Source organism: Nylanderia fulva, unplaced genomic scaffold (genome assembly GCF_048542155.1).
Source record: "Nylanderia fulva isolate GAGA-0341 unplaced genomic scaffold, ASM4854215v1 Scaffold16, whole genome shotgun sequence".
Taxonomy (NCBI): Eukaryota; Metazoa; Arthropoda; class Insecta; order Hymenoptera; family Formicidae; genus Nylanderia; species Nylanderia fulva.
The window spans coordinates 4,929,273-4,950,520 of NW_028189835.1; the positions used below are offsets into that span (position 1 = coordinate 4,929,273).

General features: G+C 34.3%; 2 protein-coding genes across 3 annotated transcripts; one reads left to right on the top strand and one right to left on the bottom strand.

Annotated features, from left to right (window-relative positions):
- Positions 1 to 591: 591 nt before the first annotated feature.
- LOC114940470 (uncharacterized) lies at positions 592 to 6,105 on the top strand. Of its 2 annotated transcripts, none has more exons than XM_029315179.2 (2): positions 592 to 804; positions 1,253 to 6,105. In XM_029315179.2, exon 2 carries the CDS (start codon positions 1,385 to 1,387, stop codon positions 2,441 to 2,443), a length of 1,059 nt encoding a protein of 352 aa, XP_029171012.1. In that variant the 5' UTR covers positions 592 to 804; positions 1,253 to 1,384; the 3' UTR covers positions 2,444 to 6,105. The 2 variants fall into 2 exon arrangements, with proteins under 2 accessions (XP_029171012.1, XP_085337041.1); XM_085480915.1 differs by lacking the exon at positions 592 to 804 and adding an exon at positions 915 to 1,158.
- A 7,795-nt stretch (positions 6,106 to 13,900) lies between these two features.
- Arp5 (Actin-related protein 5) lies at positions 13,901 to 18,765 on the bottom strand. The gene is made up of 8 exons (XM_029314802.2): positions 18,709 to 18,765; positions 18,406 to 18,609; positions 18,004 to 18,318; positions 17,636 to 17,916; positions 17,264 to 17,482; positions 16,876 to 17,174; positions 16,499 to 16,679; positions 13,901 to 16,412 (listed from the first exon to the last, which is right to left on the bottom strand). Exons 2-8 carry the CDS (start codon positions 18,512 to 18,514, stop codon positions 15,789 to 15,791), a joined length of 2,028 nt encoding a protein of 675 aa, XP_029170635.1. The 5' UTR covers positions 18,515 to 18,609; positions 18,709 to 18,765; the 3' UTR covers positions 13,901 to 15,788.
- Positions 18,766 to 21,248: the final 2,483 nt, after the last annotated feature.

Consider the following 21,248-nt stretch of genomic DNA (forward strand, 5'->3'; position numbering starts at 1 on the left):
TTAAGTGCAAAGAGTACGAAGAGTGTAGCACTCCGAGGCATAAACCTATAAGCATAAAGATATAGAGATGCCTGCGATGCGACCAATCAGGAGCTCTCGTTTCGTCGCGTTATTGGCTACACGAGAATTCATGCCTACGTAAACGAATTTTACAAATTTTCAAATATCGTGTTCATTATGCCACATGTATGCATAAAGCCTTCTTTCTATATATATCAAATTTTAGATTGTATGATAATAACATTTAATATTTCAATGAGAAAAATGCGGCGTTAAGCTTGTCATATTTTACGGATAGTCGTTGGTTGACATTTGACATTCTTATAAATCTTATCGTTGCGATCGCGTTACGCAAGAGTAGATATAATTTTTCCATGTACTGTTATACATTTATCTGCATATCTTAGATATTCATAGATTTTTATTTTTCTATAGAATTTCGAACCTTCTTATCCATGAAAACATGTATAAGGATGCGTAAGATCCACTCGCGTCCAATCATCGTGAATAATTGGCGAATCGCGGCGACGTGACGCGGCGTGACGCGGCCTAAGGAGAAGAGCCAATTAGAAGGCCGGCTTTTGCGTATCGTCTGACGGCAGTGGGCGCGTGTGCGTGTGCGCGCATATAGGTGCTCGTCGCGAAATATAGTAGCAGCCATCTTATATTTTGTGTCGGAGAAAAACAATTTGGCCGTACAAATGTTTCGCGATTGCCCGTGAAGCCGCTCGACGACCGGAGGCGGTGCGCTCGATGAGGCGCGACGTTTTTCGACCCTAGACCCGGACCACTACATCAGCAAAGGTGAGTTATCGACGACGATCGGTCGAATCCTATCCTTCGGAGACGCACAACAGATCCCTTCCCCTTCCCTCTTTCTCTCTCTCTCTTTCTCTCTCTCTCTCTCTCTCGAGCGGCCCCCCGCTCGCGCGAGGAATCCGGCTCCGCCGTCAAAATATATTTCGACGTTTCTCCATCGTCGCTCTTTTAAAAATAGAGCGGCTCGCGTCAGCCTGTGGCCGACCGTCTTTCCACGACGGCGTTGCGCCGTGTACGATGGCATCGCGTAAAAGTTATGCAATCAGCTGATCGTTTGGCTATTCTCTGTCACTTGTCAACGATAAATGTCAAAGCGGCTTGGTATAACCTGACATAACCGTATGCGCGCCACAGTCGTTCGCGATATAATACTAGAGGGTAGTTTGTCCTGAAAAGTGTGTACCACTATTCTAGATCTTTGTTCTTGTCACAGGTGGATTGGTACGCAGGATATGAGCAGTTTGTCAAGCGCAATCTGACTCTGCTCCCCCATCAGCAAGCAGCCCAGCAACAGCAGCAGGACGAGCAGCCTCAGCAGCTGATTCAACCGCAGCAGACTGACATAATGACGTCCATGTTTGAACAACAGATCAAGAGCGAACCTATGGGATTTTACTCTGTTGCTTCAAGTCGCTCGGACGGATCTAACTCTATGGTGAATCTATCTGACGATCGAGAGGATCTCTCTCAACAGGAAGGTCATATGCAGCCCCAGCAGCAGACGATACAGTTGAATCAGCAGCAAAGTCAGCCGCAGAATCAGCAGCAGAGTCAACAACAGGCGCCGCAGAATCAGCAACAGCAGAATCAGGGTATGCCGCACGAGTCGCCCGGTCGTCAGTCTACGGGTCAACAGACCGTGAAGGAGGGCTCGCGATCGAAACCTCAACCTTGCAAGGTTTGTGGCAAGGTGCTGTCCTCCGCTTCGTCCTACTATGTGCATATGAAACTTCATTCGGGAAATAAGCCCTATCATTGTACAGTATGCGAAGCGAGTTTTTGCCGTAAACCTTATCTAGAAGTGCACATGAGGACGCACACCGGCGAGCGACCTTTTCAATGCGAGCTATGTTTGAAAAGGTTTACTCAAAAGAGCAGTCTCAATACTCACAAACGGGTGCACACGGGGGAACGACCGTATGCATGCGACATTTGCCACAAACGTTTCGCTGTAAAGAGCTACGTCACGGCGCATCGTTGGAGCCACGTAGCCGAGAAACCATTGGTCTGCGACCGATGTTCCCTCACGTTCACGTCCAAAAGTCAATTTGCGATTCACATCCGTACACACACCGCCAGTACCACTTACGAGTGCAATATCTGCGGACGTACGTTCGTACGCGATAGTTATCTGATAAGGCATCAGAATCGGGTGCATCGTGACATGAATCAGAGCAGCTCGAATCACAATCCACCGACGCCACAGAGTAGCGGCGCTGGTACGCCAGGCACCGGCTTCGAGAGTCCGGTCTGTGATTTGCGCTACAACGAGGGACCGTCGTCATTGGATGGCCTCGCGGGAGCCAAAGGCAACCCCGGCATAGCCGCGGAGATCGCTAGTTTAGCCAAGCAGAACAATCTACAGCTTCCACTACCGTTGCTACATCCGCAAACCACCAACTAGTGTTTAGATGGCAGCAGCATCGTCACCCAGCCCCTGCCGCAACACCAATCATCACAGCAAGTAGTATGTCCCACCTCGGCGTCTTCGCCGTTCACACTTAATTCACCTATGTCTCACACCGAGCACACGAGCACACCGCAGAGTGTCTACCAAACGACGGGCTCCTCCAACCCCATGGACAGCCCTGGTTCCCAACTCTATCCGCATTTGTCCCCTCTAGATCCGACATCGGAGCCACAACATCATTCGCACCAGCTGCATCGCGGCATCCCTCCGCCAGGTCTTCATCCCGCGCTCTATTTGTACGCTCATTATTCGAATACGAACCCCGCGATCTCGTATTCGGATTATATTCAGCGTAACAATTGAACGCGAGTTTTCACTTAGCATCGATCGACTTCCAACGTGTATGATAATACCAGTTAAACTGGTGCTATTTAATCGCGTCGGTTGATCAAAGTGCCTATCGAGCATCCAATACTTCCGGTTTGTAACGACAGATGCTCGCTCGTCACTCGGTTTTGAGATACGCTTTTGGTCAAAGAAGGATACGACGACATAAGCCGATTGTTTCAATTGTACATCAATTGTGATTGCTGCTCGAAAAAAGAAAAAAAGAAACGTTTGCTAATACTTTGTGTTCATCTAATGGATTTTATACTCACGAGCATCTTTTTAAACACGAGATTGAATAGCACCTGTTAGAGACGCGGTTTTCAATCGCGGGCCGATCAGATCGTGCCGACGCAGGATTTGTATGTGTATCGTTTCGAATGATTTTATCATTGCACCCGATGCTAGCTGAAATCGAAGCGTGTAACGTTTCTATAGGTCTCCATAATTTCAGCATTCTTATTTCGTTTGATTTAATCACGTCTCTGCGAGTATACATATACATATATACAAGGTTTATTGTAAATGTGGATCGCTACTTCAGGTGTGATTCTAGAGCAAAAATTCATTTGAACATATGTTTAAAAATGTTTTTTATTTAATTGATCTCTTCATTCTGCCAAGACGTTACCTGATAGAATGTTACTTCTAGACATTTTCTCTTAAAGAAAAGATTTGCTTTTATTTTGTTTGAGAATGAATTATTTTGAGATTGAGGATTATTTTCTATTGTTTCGTATTGTTGCAAATAAAGTAACAAGCATTGTAATTATCTCAAATTTCAATCGAAATACGACATGAAAACGACACATTTTTGTACATATGTTTACACGAAGTGGCTGCTCCATATTTATGATATTCTTTGTACATATGTGTATATATATTATGCGTGAATCATTATACACACACACGTACACATATTTATATTATATTTTTAAAGGAATTTAGTCACTTGGATCTGTGATATAGATAGTAATTATTATCTACAATGTTTAAACTATTGGTTTACACAATTTTCATAAATATCAAAAGGAGGGAAAAGGAAAAGCAATGTCACGGAACGAAATTTGATCTACTTTGGTTCTACCGAAGATGTTTGGTAGACACCCTACTATTAATTTTACAACAGCAACAACAAAAACAACAACACTATATATAGGCTCGATGCCTGTATATCTCACTGTTTCACTCTACTATTATTCTCTAATTAATCCTACCACCACCACGTCTATCACCACCACCGACATTTCCCCATATATTACTCTATCTCACTACTACTATTACAACTATTACTATACTATCGTCACCACTATTACTCTACTGCTACTACGTACTACTAAGCTATTAAAACTATTATCATTAGCTAGGTACACACACACACATACGCGTTTATTTCGCCAATCACGTGTAGCGTATTCGATCCGTCACATAGTCGTCATGGTTTCTCTTTAGCTTGAAACGCGCTACGAGAATTCCTTATATCCGCTTTTCTCTTTTAGATCATAGAACGTTTATCCCTTCGCAACGCCAATGGATATATACCTACATTCGTTGTGACGTGGTGCGCGTTTTTGTGATAAAAAAATTATTCTTTGTTAGAGGATAGTGCACAGCTTTGAATCAGTTCTATATAGTTGTACTTACTTTCCACATATCGAAGTATGTGTACAGATATATTGTATATACATATACATATACGGCGTACGGATGTATTATAAGACGGAAGTAGTAGGGGATGCGAGTCGTAAAAGGAAAAAAAAAGTTCTTCTGCATAAAAGAGGCGCAATAGGCTGTTGATTCTTCGCGAATACTATCTCTAGAGCTATATTAGTTTATTATTACCTCCTGTTCACTAACGCTGCAATCTTCTGTGTAAGCGCGGGGGAACCATGACAACCGCGTAGAGCTGGAGAAGTAGAATTAGTTTCAGTAAGTGCACAATCTTATACGGTGATTACCACTTTCGAGTAATCGTTTTGAGATAGTTGCGATCAAGTTGTGTAAATTGCAATTCACCCATTATTAATTGCGCGTTATAGAGCTACGAAGGTACACAAACCGAACAAGAAAGCTATATTATTACATATATACAATATTTGCGCTAGCGTGCCTCTCAAACTTCCTTGTATCGTGGTTCTCTCTTTTTCCTCCTCTTTCTCTTTCTCTCTCTCTCTTTCGGCGATCTAGTTTTCACATCGTAAAATGATCAAAATGATCCTGCGCGCGTATGCCCGAGGCTTTTGATTTAAAGAGTATGCGGAAGTCACACCTGGGTAAGACTGACTTTTACTGTAATGGACTGTAAGATACGAAAACGTTTGTTCTCTTTCTTTTCTCCTTTTTCTCTCTCTCTCTCTCTCTCTCTCTCTTGTCTCTTTCTCTATTTATTTTCTCTTTTCTTTCTGTTTTCATTACATGTAAACGCGCTGAGGAAGGATTAGACCGATAGAGTCTTTCATTAATGAAGAAAAGCCGCGTAAAACGTATGTTCTTGGACGACAAAATAAATTGGAAAATTATCATTTCATTTCATTGACGTAGTTAATCAATTAACTATAATTGATGATTAACTATAATTAACTATAATTAAAATTTAATAAGCTATTAATAAAGAATTAATTATACATAAGGAAAAGTAAACTCGTAAATGCGCAATTTTTGATTCATGATCAATTGAGGAATGAGATGTAACGAGAGAAAGCAATTGATTTTTTTTGTCGGCTAGTCATTGGGCAGCTCTACGAGATATTAATTGTACTACTAAAGCTGTGATTAAAGCCTCCGTGCATATGATCGCGCAGCTCCTAGTTATAGTGATACATACACACACATATATATATATAATATATATATATATATATATATCTATATTTTGTAGCTTATTATAAATATGTAAATAAAAAAGTAGAGAGATTAGGGACATCTAAAAATCGATCGATTAATTATCAACTTCGATCTCCTCTCTTTTTTTTCGTTTTAAGTATACATCTTCGCAGTGTTGGGCAAAAAGGCATATATTTAGATATCGTATGTTATCGTTTAGGGAGAATAATTACAGTGAGTATTTACAGAGAGTTTTATACGAGCGCGCATGGGTCGCGAAGGGTTTATGTTTTATAAATTTTTATATATAATCGTGTCATACTGTTTGAAATAGAGATGCTTACTTTCAGGCGGCTAATTTTATCTTATCGACACATTTTAAGTCGGAATTCATTAATCTGCGAAATGTCAATTCCAATGTCTATGCTGCACGCAATTTATTACGAATAGAGCGCATACATTTAATTTACGTCTACTTAAAGAAAAGATAATGAATGTACATTTGTTTGATCAAAAATATTTTATTTACCTGCGTTTCTAAATGTCAAGACTATATGGAATTTGCACAAAAGGAAACGGACGATTTTGAAATTTTATATCAAATGTAAATTAATTTCGCGATTTAAGGAATTTACTTGCCAAAAGCAAAACAATCTCTGCTTGTTTAATAATTGAAAGTTGCAATTACGTTTCTAACGTAAACGCAACTGAGAAATTTCAGTCGGAAACCATCCTAGCCAGTGTCCTGAAAATGTAGTGAGATTTTTAGCTGTGTTATTCAATATTTATATAGTATACGAACTATTTCAGACAGTATATCGCATACGTATAGGCTATATGTATGTATTTTTAGGATATTGCCCAGCACTGAGATTATAATCGAAACTTCCGAATCGGTAATAACGATCTCACGCCGACAACACATTAATCGCTTTTCCATGGGACGTATGTATCTTCGAGTCGTAGTATTCGTGGCATGTATATCAAAAAAATGTGTATTTTCGTAAGAAGAGGGCACAAAATATAGGTCCTTTCTTCAAGAGAGCACTCGTCGGACCAATACATATGTACATATAAAAAGTGATAAAAATGGAAAAAAAGAAAAAGACGTTCCGTGGCGCTTCTAAAGCGCAAAATACGTCTGCAAAAAGTGCTATACTTATTATTATACGCGGCGAACGAATATTCGTTGTACGTAAAGGTACGCGAACGTGAGATGCACATTTCTTTATTCATTTTTATTTATTCATTTTACTCTTTCTTTTGTTTTCGCAGATAACTCTGTACACTAATCTTCTTATTTTTCTAACTATCGGATGAGAAAATTTCGATGTTTCTGGAATTTTTTTAAATTATTATTTTTTAAAAATATTTTTAAGTATTTATATATAAAATTGATTTTATTTGTACGAAATATGAGTCAAATCGATAAGTTACAAAACGAGAATCCGTATTTATATTAAAGATTTCAACTGCGAAATATGTTTGACTGAATTCAGCTTTGAGATGATTGATATCAAAAGTTCGAGAATGTAATATTGACTCTGTTCTACTTTTCTCCTGCCTGTGATTAAAATAGATTCCCGCTAGTTTATTTTAGTTCCACGGCTGATATTCCCTCATATAATGTCCTTGATTATTTCCGGTAGTTGGAAGATCGATTATCATTGTAACAGAGATATTACATCGCTTCGCTGATTCATTCTTCACTTTACATTACAATGTCAGAGAGCAATCGATGCTACATTGATGATATGATTTGACGTAAGATCGATTTTACCGTAGTAAGTTTGTACGAAAAATTGGACGAAAGGGTTTGTTACCCTGATTATAACATGTTGAGGACGCGAGAACGTGATAAGCTAATGTCGCCAATCGCACGCAAGAAAAAGAACGACTTCAAAGTCTCACGCGGATGTATCATTTTTTGTGAAATTTATTGCATAAAAGCATCTTGTGTATACATACGTAATATAATCAGTAAGGAAATCAAAAGACATTGCGCTAACCTGAGACGCGAGCCTCTACGTAGAACATAATTCAAGTTACCGCTTACGTATACTTCACGATGATCTTTACGAGCATTGATGATTGCAAGCAATCAAGGATGAATGATTTTTACGCTACGTGAATTCATTTGAATAATAGTCGACTTAATAACGCAAATCGCAATAATGAACACGTTTAGCTGAAAAAAAACTGTTGCGTGATACTTGAGATTATTTGCTGAATTAATTACGTTTTATTAATGCTTATCACTCGCGCATATTACTGTCTGAGCTGAATACAATATTTATAATGATGTATCATTAGAAGATATATATATGGTTGGACTTATTTTATTATTTATGAATATTGCAGGACATTATTTTTTCTCAATGGAAATTTCTAACATCATATAAAACTCGGTGTACGATATGTAAAACTACACATATATATGTTTTTATATTTTATTAATGACTAATAATTAATAATTACTGGAATTGCATTCTAGTGTAATATGAGACGGAGCGATTATGTTTTAAGTTAATTTTCGATTGACAAAATATTGGCAAATAGTCGTATGAAAAATATCAAATTAATTTTATATGATTTTGTGACAAAACAAAATTGATAACAAACAGATTCGTCTTCAATAATATATGAAGAAATATAGAAAAAAGTCGTAATAATATTTATAAGACAGATATTGTAGTTTCTTAACTATCTTATATTATTCGAATTGTTTGCAAATATTTAATTTACTACATATTCTTAATGCTGCTGCATACAAAATACGTCTATATATAAACGAGTATTTTGACAATATATTTTGATAATGAGGATATTATTATGATCTATATATTTTACGGTTTCCGTAAAAAATGTATCATATATAAAAATTGGCTGTTCAGATTACGTCTGTGATTTTATTTTTTATTATATTAATTTACATACATTAATAACTGCATTACTCTATTAAGAAATTTTATTTGAGATTGAGTGCACAAAGTTAATATTTATGTTTATCTCGGAAAGATACGAATGATGAAATTTTGTTCATCACTATTTTTTTACATTAATCTGACTTAACATTAGTCACCCATATCTTGTGATTGAATGTTAGATTTACTATTGCTTCCAAGACAACGATATTCTCTGCAAATATGCTCTGTCCCTATCTTTTATAATTTTGCGGTGCGGAAGAAGTACAGTTACACAGATGATGAAATGTAAATTGGCGATAAAAGACGGTTATCTAACCGTTTATAAATAAATTACAAGTTTCATTACTCTGTACATACATTTTATTTTTTGTTTGAGATATAAATTGCTTTCATTTGCGTCCGCCTATTACAGTATTAGATTTTTTCTCATATTTTTATTATTCGAGCAATTTATATGTAGAGAGAAATTAACTTTCAAAGAATATAGATAGATATATTTAATGTTATATTGTGTACCGTGTAATATATAACAATAAATTATATAAAATATTATTTGTATTTGTTGACGCGTTTATTAATTTACGAATTTATGCATATGCGAGATATATCCTGTAGTCTCTTTGTATGCTAAATATAGATTCATAGATCAATTCTTCCGCACTCTTTTTAAATTCTATTATCAATGAAAATTTTATAAATCGTTTATAGTACATCATGCCATATTCATTAAGCATGTTGATTGTTGTATTATAGCGAAAAAGAAAGATAAGTGAATTATCTTCAATCATTTTATTCTATCTCAATTTTTCAATTTTTATTATACATACAATTTTTGTTAAAAAAACGTTATCGAAACGTTATTTTTATGTGTGAAATACGCATGTATACGTGAATAATTTATTTTAATTTTTTCATTATAGGTAACATGATGCAAGCTATTTTGAAAATTATACGCGTTTTAAATCTTTTTCAATGCAAACATCGCGATAAAATTCTTCCTTTTGTTTTAATTTTATTGTTTTCTCACTGTAGTGAAAAATTTATTGTAATATCTCATTGAACTCTTCCTGTACGTAGATTGATTTACATATATTTGTGTGTCAATGACGTATTCTTTTGCGCTTGAATACAAATTGGCGATAGTTAACGTAACTATCAGTCGTAACGCGCATTAAATAAACTCAAAATCACCCAGTGTTAAATTGAATAAATATCAAATTATAAATTATGCCAGACAGCCGATAACGTTTTTCAAGCATCGTGATGAGAATTGATTATATGTAAATGATGGGTTTTCTCTCTATGGAGTTCTCGATTCATGTGTTGGCGTTCAATTATTTTTTAAATGCGAAAGCACAATTTTTAAATTGTGTTTAAAAACATCGAAGAAAGAAACATTGAAATACATAGCTGCTCTTGGGAATATTTTAAGACATGCTTTTTTTTCACGGCATACTACACATTTGTTTATATTCTGCCGTAATCTTTGCATCGATACGCGGCTGTATTGTAATAATTTTATATGAAATAAGGAATGAAATATAAGGTAATTTTTACAAATAGAGATTTATCTTTGTATATGTTTTGATGCATTATTTTTCTGTATAGATGTATACAGTTGATATGGTTTGTGTCATATAAAATTTGATTTTACTAGATTTTTCTTTAAGTATTATTATTACTATAATACTCGCGAAAAATGTTTTAAGTTAAATTAAGAGCGAAAAACCCATTGCAATAAAAAAAAAGTATTATCCCTTGGGCAGCAAAAATTCAATTAATAGAAACAAAATTAATTATAATCTTGCAAGTATCGGTTGTGCCATTATAATCGATTATATTGTATTATTTTTTTGTTTCACTCTTATGTATATAAAAATTTTTGATTTTATTCACAGATTCGTTTTAGTTTCCTTTCTGTCCTTTTTATATTTGGAGTATAAAATAATTCCTTACTTAAGTGAGGAAAAAAAACGAAATGTAGAAAATATATAAAGAGAAATAGAGCTTGAAAAATTATATATTTGTTTCATGATTGTGCTTGTGAGATTTTTTGTTCTCAATTATTTGAGCATGCGTATAATGATATCAATTATTCAATTGGAATATGGAATAATCTTGTGTGAAACATTATATCCATCAATGTTAGATAGTTCGTCTTTGTCATGTAATCATATCAAAGAAGAATGCGATATGCATCGCATATTCTAACATTCTCATACAATTTAACGAGTTGCTCTGCACGTATCTTTTCGATACACTCTTTCAAACAAATTTCAATGATCGAACCGTGTGGAACTATTGGTGGTGGCATCCTTACTAAATCTCTCTCTCTCTCTCTCCTATTAAAAATATATACAGGGTCGTCCTAGAAAATATTACCATTTTCTGAAACGTATTATTCATTGGAGAGAGAAATAAATGTTTATCGAGATGTGTGCAAAATATATATATATATAAGAATCTTTAATCTCTCATTAAAAGTCTGAAAAAATATTAAAACCATTTGAACGACAACTGCTGGCGATTAAATGATTACGAAAGAGATTAAAGCAAATTCGAAAAGGTTTCTCGCTTCAATGAACAATATCGTGAGCAAAATGGCAACGTTTTATCTCGGAGGACACTTTCATTCCTAGAACTATAAAACCTGGCTCCTGGTCCGACTACTTTTATATCAAATGCTCTATCGTGCCGCGTGATCGACTTCGTACTTGTGATAGCCCCGGCTCAAAGCACAGCCCTGGCTCGTACGTTTTATACCCTCGCGTCGCCTGGCACGAGTAGCACGTGATGTAATTAAACCTGACTTTCAGTAGGGAGTCGATCGAGGGAAGGTCTCGCGTAAGAGAAGCGGTAAATAAAAAAAAAAGAATTCGAGCTTTCGAATTTAGCGATCGGTTTAGCGATTTAACCGTAAAAAAAAAAAGAACGACTGTAACGAAGGGACGACACCTAAAACGAAGACAGAAAACTTGATGAAGCAAGGGAAAGGGGGAGGATTAATTAAATTGACGATGCTCGCGTCGCTCGACATTGCGCCTGTACCATTTTGCTTCTTTAGCAGAGTACAATGCCATTTATTTTTGTAATACGTTTACGTAGGATAGCTCTTATTTTTATAGAGGTTTACCGTGCTACCGTAAGTCTTATAGAGGCCTGCGTAATAAAGTAGTATAGGAATTTTTGGTGCCGCGGAGTGGACGATATACATATACATATATATACATATATTAAAAAAAAAAAAGGGACACGCACTTCTAGTACTGGCTTTAGTTTGGAACGAACACGGAGATGTAGACCGCGAACACGTAGGAAAACTTTACATTAATCAGGGCAATGATTCTCAAAGCAATCTTTCCGCGGGGGCGAATGGGAGGAGAGAAATGGGGGAGGGATTTCGACAGGGATTTCTCTGTACGAATGAGGAAAAAATATGTTAATTGACCACATCTTTTGAATTACAGCAATAAAAAAGAAAGAATATATTCCTTCGCCTTGGCGGTGTAAGGGTCGCGCGACCGCTTCGACAATAAGTCGAACTTCATTTTTATCTCTAAAGTTAAATTATTGCCGGAGCATCGCTCTTTCTGGTATCGAGGCGATCATCGTTTCGATTCGGGTGATTTGCTTGATTCACGCCACAAGCTAGATTTAATACGATTGTGTGAAACAGATGTACAAAGAGTACCGTGTGTATCAAGCGAATCACTCTGAAGGGAAGGGATGTAATTAATTAACGGAGGCACTTTGGGATTAAACAACCACGTTGGGAGACAAATGTCATCCATGTAGCATTTTTAAAACATAGAAATAATATCTATTCAAAAGAGATATAGACGAGATGAACCGAAAAAAAGGAACGTATACATTAAACGGTGTATTTTATCGCTTGATTTGAAATATATATTGATATTTTTGTAGCAACCGACGAGAGAGATTTAACACACTTTTCACACACATGTACGAGAAATTTGCACATGTATATACATATAATATAACGGTCTTCCTCGTCCAACAATATTTTTTTGCAACGACGACGAGAATGCGTATCTCGGCGCTTTGCATTTAGTCTTTACAGCTTATACCGTCACACTTCTGCAATAGTAATGCACACAGAGGTGATAGTGTCACAATGTAAAGAAGTTTGCGCGATATTTATGAAAAATCTTGCATATAATTCGAGATAATTCTACAATCACATTTTAAACAAGATTGCGATAATAATAATCGGCACACATATGATACTAGTCTTGTTATATTGTATATGTATATTAAGTTTGGAAATGAGATGTGATTAATTTGTTTAATTATATTCGATAAAAATGTTTTGAATGGCTTTTTCGTATACGGTAAAATTAATATTATATACTTATCATTATCTTGCTTTCAATTATTTTCCTCGTTAACACAATTACTTCCTTTCCAATATATTTATATATTCCGCTTTTTCACACACATATTATCTATTATATTAATTCTTTCTTACGCGAGAGCTGTGAAGGGTTTAATAAATGTTTTAAAGAAATCTGGTCTATCGGGAGTGCTAAAAGTCACCAGGCCGTAAGTACAAGAGTAAGCTCTTCTATCGCTAATAATTCTCTCAAGTCAAAGTTTTAAACGGTGCCTAAAGCATTTGATTAAAACGAAAGCAAGTCCGGAATTGCGTGTCGTCAAACCTTTAACGATGAATAAGGAGGGATAAGAGGGTTGCTAATAAACCGCGGATATATGTATGACGTATATCTGCATCAGCCACATCACAGTTTTAAAATCACAGGAGGAACAAAATTATGATACGATGATACGACGATAAAACAAAATATGCTTATATATACCGTCGGTGCGTAGAAAGTATCATGTAATATGTATGTATACACCCGCAGTGTGTATGTATGTACGTACGTATGTATGTATGTATGTATGATGTAAACAAGGGGATTATTGTAGCGCTCCGTTAAGAAAGAATAAAATATATAATTGAAAGATAATTAACGCTACCGAACTAATATAAACGACAATGAAGAAAAAAAATAGGTAGGTCTACGCCGATTTATGTATGTACGTATATATATATATAAAATATAAGAAAAATGCGCGAGTAATGCACTTTTGTAATAGTCATTTTGCGAAAAACGATTTAAAAAAAAAAAAGAAACAAGATAAACTATAGCAGAGAGAATAAAAAGTTGACGCTTCGTATAACATAGTTTTTATCGACATATCCTAATCTGAACACATCCTCTTTACGTACATACTGCATATAGTTATTATTACAGGTACGTGTTATACATAGGATATTTTATGAGTAAAAGAACGATACTAATTACGATTATTATATTATTGTAATTATTCTGATTATATTCTGATTATTATTATTATTGTCATATAATTAATGCAGAGGATATAGGTGCATATAACATAAAGATGGTACAACTAAGGCAAGCATGTACTGTACATAGCTGTCAATCCTTATCCCATCATATGAATGATATACATAAATATATATGTATATATAAATACATACAGCCATTATATTGCGGAAAAAATAACATTAATTGCATTGTACTAATTATTTTTTTTTTGGTCATTCTTTATATATTAATATTATCATCATTTATACTGTTATTATATATCATGATTATTGTATCATCGTCGTCGCGGTATAATTTTAATGCTCTACATATATATTTTTAATTATTAACGGAAGTAGCCCCTCACTTATAGCATATGCGGATCAAAAATTGTATTTATTTGCAGATTGGATTCTACCTCAATCTTATCGTAAATAAAAACTACCCAAGTGTCCTCCACACCTATTTACCCTTCCATTCCCTCTGTGAATGAAAATTTCGTAAGATATAGTGTGTCATTACAAGCGAAACATTGATTTGCAGCGACCTCAAACTGTGATAGTTATAAAGGATATTTACATTAAGTTCTGTATTCGCTATACCCAGATAATTAATTAGTGAGCCTGACTAACAAAATATGCCTACAAATTTGTGATGTTTAGCTCATTACATAATTAAATGCGATAAACATGATGTAAAACAAAATAGATTATCAATTGTTATCCTGAAATTTCATTAAATTGTATTAATTTTTGTTGTCTCGCAGACCATTAAACGTTTCAAGATTTATATTAATTTTGTGATGAGCTTTACAATTTTGTATGTGCAAATATTGTCGGCTTGCACTGCTTTTGTAATATTAGATTTATATTGTTTTAACAAAATATATATTTATGCAAATCTTAGTATATTTGTTTCAGCGTGTTGTCTACAAAAATATTAATATACTATGTACTTTATACGCAGAAGATTCTGTAAATTATAATAGCGTATACATCACATTTATGTTATTATTTTTACTTGATATAGATTGAGAATATGCAATGCATATGAAATGAGGATTTTTTAGTCTTGATCAATTATGTACTATGAACAAATGCTATGCACCTGTGATTTAAGAGTTTGTGATCATCATTTATGTGTAAACTTCTCTTTCTTCTGATTAAACTCGAGTGCTCGAGGAAATTCAAGCGTTATATTACGATATGGGTTCCTTTATTGATGCGCAAGAATTAGTAGTGTTAATTGTAGCTATCTGAGGCCTCGATAATGATTTCAGTGTGTATTATATTGTGATGTTAGCATAAGTCGTTTAAGACCAAGAGCGGTGATTTGTAACTGAGGTTGCTGTAAAATCAATCTTATCGCTAAGGTGAGGGATCACTTTCATAATTTTTTAGGCTACACGAAGAACGCCCAGAAGCCGATGTCGATTGTCCTCGAAAAATAAGAAAAGTAAAACGTATAAAACGTATCCCGTGTAATTGTGTTGAATGGCGAAATGCGATGTTTGGGAACTGTATATTGTGATCAGCAAACAGACTACAATGTAGTTTGTTCGTAATAAAATGAACAAACAGAAATACTTGTGTAATAAAGTAGGTATCCATGAATAACTGCTGGTCGTATCTTTTGTTAATATCCAATCAATAAAATCTCTTTTTTATATGTTATGATTAAATTATATTGCATATAAAAATTGTATCCAGTTAAACTTGCCTGATGAGATAAAAATATTGAAAACATTTCATTTATCTTGTTTAATTATTTTATTTTTAATATAATTATATAATTTATTATCAATATGCGTGTATAATTATTAATTATTACCTTAATTATTCTTACTTTTTATTCAATTTCCACATCGACTACAGCATCTTCTACAATTACTTGCTCGGATGTTACAGGTACTTGTATCATTGGTAAAGGATCGGGCGATCGACTATAAGTATTACTTGACAAGTGTTCTTTTAAATACTCTCCACCTTTCTCCTCATATTCTTTACGACTGACTAAATACTCAGGAAGGTTGCCATTTAAACCGAAATCTCTCGCACCGTACCAAGCATCCAAGCTAGTATTTTTTGCAATATTAACTTGAAAGTTTGATCCGAAAGGTCTCATTTCGCGTAATTCACGTTTCAATCTTTCCAATAATCCTGGAAAAGCTGTTGGTCCACCAGTAAGAAATATGTTACTCACGAGACGCGTTTGTTCTTCAGGCGGAAATTGTTTTAAAACAAATTCGATTGTCTCGGCAATCCCAGCTTCCACAGAACCAACCATAGATGGTTGAAACAATAATTCTGGTGCCCTTAGACGCTCTACGCCTACATGAAGTTGGTGAGTTTCCCCAGGAACCATGGGAACACTGGAACCAGCGCTATCAAATTCTGGATCATGATGACGTAAAACATCTTCCAATTCCAATAACTTCTCTTGCTCTAATTCTGAATCAGAATCGCCACCTTCCTGCAAGAAAACATTTTGTAAGAAATTATATCAACATTTATATTATCATTATTGTACATTTGACATAAATAAGAAAAAATATATACTTTGTTTATAACTTTGTATACATCCCAATCTTCGTCTCGCATACCAAAATCGTCATCACGCTTTTCTTTTTTCGCCAACTGGCTAATTAGACGCATTCTCTCCTGTGCAGCAGCTGTTCTTCGCTTTGCCATATCTTGTCTTCTTTGTCTCTTTGCCATACGTTTATCCAATAATTCTTGTCTATAAAAAATAAAGATTTAGTAATATCGATTAATAATAATATATTAACAACTTAATATATAATGTTAAATTATATATTAAGTTAGTTATTCAATATATAATACTAATATTTGGTGTGTATATATGTGCACATGCATTAATAAAATATATATTAATATATTAATATATTTTTATTTTAATGCATATAAAAAATTACCTTTTCTTTCTGACTCCAGATATCCATTCATCAAAATCTTGTTGATCCTTAGGTTGAAGACTTGATTTAATTTTAGGTTTTTCTTCCATCACTATATTTTCCTCTTGTGAGTTAGCAGCGACGATTTTCTGTCTGGTTCTCTCTACTTTTGCTTGTAGATTGTTAATCATTTTGATCAAATCAGCTTCATTTGCAAGAGAATAGGTTTTTAATGCTTGATCAAATTCATCGATTTCACCTTCTTCTAAAAGATCTTGGACTGCCAACAGTTGATTAAGTTGCTCTTCATCTTCTGCTAACTGTAAGTATAAAATGTGAAAGATAAGTATTATATATATATAATATTGGTATAATATATATGATGTATAATAAAATAAAATGTGCCAACCCTTTCTTCTCTCTTTCTAGCATTAATTTCCATTAGTCTTCGTGCTAATTCCCGTTTTCTTTCTTTTTGCTGCTCAAGTGTAAGGCCAGGAGTTGTACTAGGTGCGATATATGGCAATTGTACTCTTAAAACATGTGTATCATAGTAGTCCACATCTGCCCATTTGGATAATTCGTTTTGATAATTTAAAGCAATCATCGAATGTTCGTGTATTATCTCCTGGAAATTGTGAAATAAATATTTAGTAACTGCTATTGCTTTAGTAAATATTACTGTTAGGACTGTTTATTGTAGTAAATATATTTAAAATATATAAAAAAATAATTATATATAAATATATAACGTAAATATATTTAATATAATAATATATACCTCTGCACGACTAGGTGTTATTGCATTGACATGTACTGGATATTTTAATTGAAGAAGTCTATGCATATATGATGTTATGTGATATCCACCAACATTAATTCTTCTTGCATTTGTGGCATCTGCTTTTCCATCTAGTATTGGTATTATATGAGTTGTGTGATATCCTATGCTAACTATTAGTCCGTCTGGTGGGCAGTTGTTGTGTTGATATGAAAATAAGCAATCGATACCATATGCTATCGATGGTACATTGTAACATTCAAATAACAATTCTGCCATTACTGAAAAACAATAAATAAATACAATTATATTTATAAATTATTGTGCTTATTATAAAACTATGTAATATATAAATCATTTTTTCTTACAGTTACGAGAGTAATTGGGATTGAGAAATGCCTCCGTCAAAATAATTGGATGATCTACAGTGCCCTCCGTATCTATACCCATGTGTGTAAATGTATAATCAAATATCTGTTCTTGAGCTTCGAAATGCGTCACTACATTTCTGTCAAACTGAGTCTTCAATTGAAATCGAACTGCTTCAATGTTCGCTATGTCGTTTCCAACCTGAGGCTCCCCATCTTTCTTACCACGTTCCTTTCGCGGTTTTGCGATGAGATTCTTGAATATTAATTGCGGTTCCTTTTCAGTAGCCCAACCGACTCTGCAGTTATAGGATCCTAATGCAAAAGAACAAAAAAAAAAACAGTTTTCAGTCTTTTTCAGGTATAACAGAAGTAGAATATACTGCATGCAATACAAATTACCATTGTCAATAACGAGTGGCGTATATTCGGTCTTCACTCGTTCTGGATAAACATGTATTATGTCCGGTACGGCCTTTATATCTTTCAATTCAATTAATTCTATCTCCATTTTACTGAGAGATACGCTTTGCAAAGCGTACAGTCACAAGACGTCAATATAACCTGTCTACGTATCCACAATCTACGAGTCACACGGTGTTGCTTCTAAAGATACAAAGAAACTATAATTATATAACACGATTATATAATATGAACATACCGACAGAATTTTTTTGTATTTATCATTTATCTTTTATTGTATACCTTTATCGTATTTACTCATCAACGACAAAATTAATTGGCAAAATGCCGGAATAATTTGTTTACAAGTTTGAATTTACCGCGCGAAAACGTTACTACTGAGTTAGTCAAATTACTATTTTTTGAGCGCACTTCGGATCGTTCAATTCACCAATCAGAGGAAAGACTTCTTCATCTTGATTGGTCAATTAAATAATACGCAAGTATAGTCTGCTGCGATAAATATGCAAGATATAAATTTATTGTTTTTATACATTAAAAAACGTAAAATATTCAATAAATATTGACGAAATTGTTGCGTTAAATAAACGTATTATATTCATGAATGCACATATATGTCTCTGTAGTGATTTACCCTACAAATAATAATTCTTGGAGTGTGCATAGATTATTGATAACTTATCGATTGTTATTGCACCCCGATTTCAGATTTGAAAAGATTACGTGCGCATTTCTTAGGAGGAGTTCAAAGTTTCATATTTTTATTATTTCAGGAAGCTCGTGGCGTGTACGCATATATATCGAGCAATCTAATATTCGTGCACGCATATTGTATCCGGATGTAATATCCCACAACGTTCGAATGTGTTGACTTATTCGCGCGACGAGTGATAGGAATAAGGGCGTACATCCGCTAAATTCGCATGAATATTCAACGGGCGTATCATTCGAATATCGACACTCGACACTGAAGTTTGAAGGCACCTCGATTCCTGTAACGCATGCGATGCCGGCCTCATTACATGTCGGAAACGGTCGCGCGCATATACAGGGTGTCTGGTAACTAACGGACCAACGATTACAAATGGATTCTTTGGTCAATTTGGGAACGATTTTTTCTCAGCAAAAATGTCGAAAAAGGTCATCATTTTTTACAACTTTCCAATATTTTTCATTATGTATATTTATAACTAAGCCTCAAATTAAAATTTTATTATAGTAAACTCTACCTAAAATTAACTGAAGAATATAATTATGTTAGACTTTTAACTCCAAAACGTTTAGTTTTCAAAAAACCCATTATTTTTAATCGCTTATAACTCGAAAATTATTGACTTCTCAACATTTTTGCTAAGAAAAAATTGTCTACAAATTGGCCAGAGAATCCGTTCTTAATCATTGGTCCGTTAGTTACTGGACACCCTGTATAAGATATGTATATGTATATATACATATATATATATATATATATATGCATGCTTGAAGATGCATTATCTATCGAAATAACATTTGCGCCTAGGTGAAATTCGTGAATAGCGTTGTTATTGTAATATTGGATGCGTTTCACGCGGGCCTTATGTCTTCAATGCAGGATGATCACTATTAGAATTTGCATCCCGAAATCGCACGCATCGTATGCAAATTCGTTCGTGTGAGAGAAGCGGTTTTACTTCGGTTTGCAATTACGTTTCACCCACGACTATCTCTCTGTAAGTATTTTTTCATCCTTTGCCTTTGCATTTCTGCCTCTTTTACAAAATAATAAGCGATCCAAGAATCGTTTTACAAAGATTTGTCACGATATTTCGAATGTAAACAGACTGTATACCTTTGTTATGCGCGCGGATCTCAAGTGGAATTGTTTCCCGTGAAATAGTTAACGCGAGGCATAGTAAAGACACTTTGTAACTGGTCTCTGTTCTATCTCTAATAAGACAATATGTTTCTTGCAAACGTTTTACTACATTGGAATAGGATATTCGTTATAACGATTCGTTGGAAGAAGTGCAATATAATAAAGAGCAAATTTGTAGACAAAACTACAAAGACTTCGTAAATTAAATGTATTTGCACTAGCAACTCTATATAAACTTTTATGAAATTTTTATAATTTATATTTCTATTTAGTAATAAATTTATATTAAATAAATATATAACAAAACGAGCATACATCTTTTTATTTAAGCTTAGTAAGAAGTCTAGATTGAGAATCAGCGAGAAATAGATAATATAATATATAATTATTATTTAAACAGAGATTATAAAAATAAGAATAGTATTAATAATTCCTTTTTTTGAAAAGTAAATTTAATATAATTTAATTTATTACAGTTATAGCCTTCTTTCAGTAAAGTGTTATAATTAAAAATAATTATTTTCGCCTGTTATATATCATAGAATGAATTTTTCGAGAACCTTTAATACGAAGCAATTAAAACTTTAACAATGATTAATTAATACAGAATATATTTAATATGAAAATTTGTCCGTTATATTAATTAGAATATAATATATTAATATAAAAGTTTTTCGTATAAAAAAATAAGTCGAACGAGCAGATATTTATTTCGTTTTATTTTAATTCATTAAGTTCCCTAAAATTTAAGTAGAGAGAATAGTCTTGTTCATAGTCTCTCTTTTCTTTCTCTTTTCTAGACGAGGGTCGATCTTTTCGAACCGTGTGTGCGCGTATGTGCTATAAAGGGATAGCCAGAGGTCTAATTGCAGCCATCAGCGAAAGCCGGTGAACCGGAAGCGGGCGGAAACTTTAAGCATTCTTCGCGAGGTCCTCCATCGGGCGTCGAACGCGTTGAAAGAATTCC

Coding starts and splice junctions, on each gene's coding strand:
- LOC114940470 (XM_029315179.2), top strand. CDS start 1,385: ATGACGTCCATGTTTGAACAACAGATCAAGAGCGAACCTATGGGATTT.
- Arp5 (XM_029314802.2), bottom strand. CDS start 18,514: ATGGAGATAGAATTAATTGAATTGAAAGATATAAAGGCCGTACCGGAC. Junction 17,917..18,003: donor TCCCAATTACTCTCGTAACT/GTAAGAAAAAAT, acceptor ATTGTTTTTCAG/TAATGGCAGAATTGTTATTT. Junction 17,483..17,635: donor TAACACCTAGTCGTGCAGAG/GTATATATTATT, acceptor CACAATTTCCAG/GAGATAATACACGAACATTC.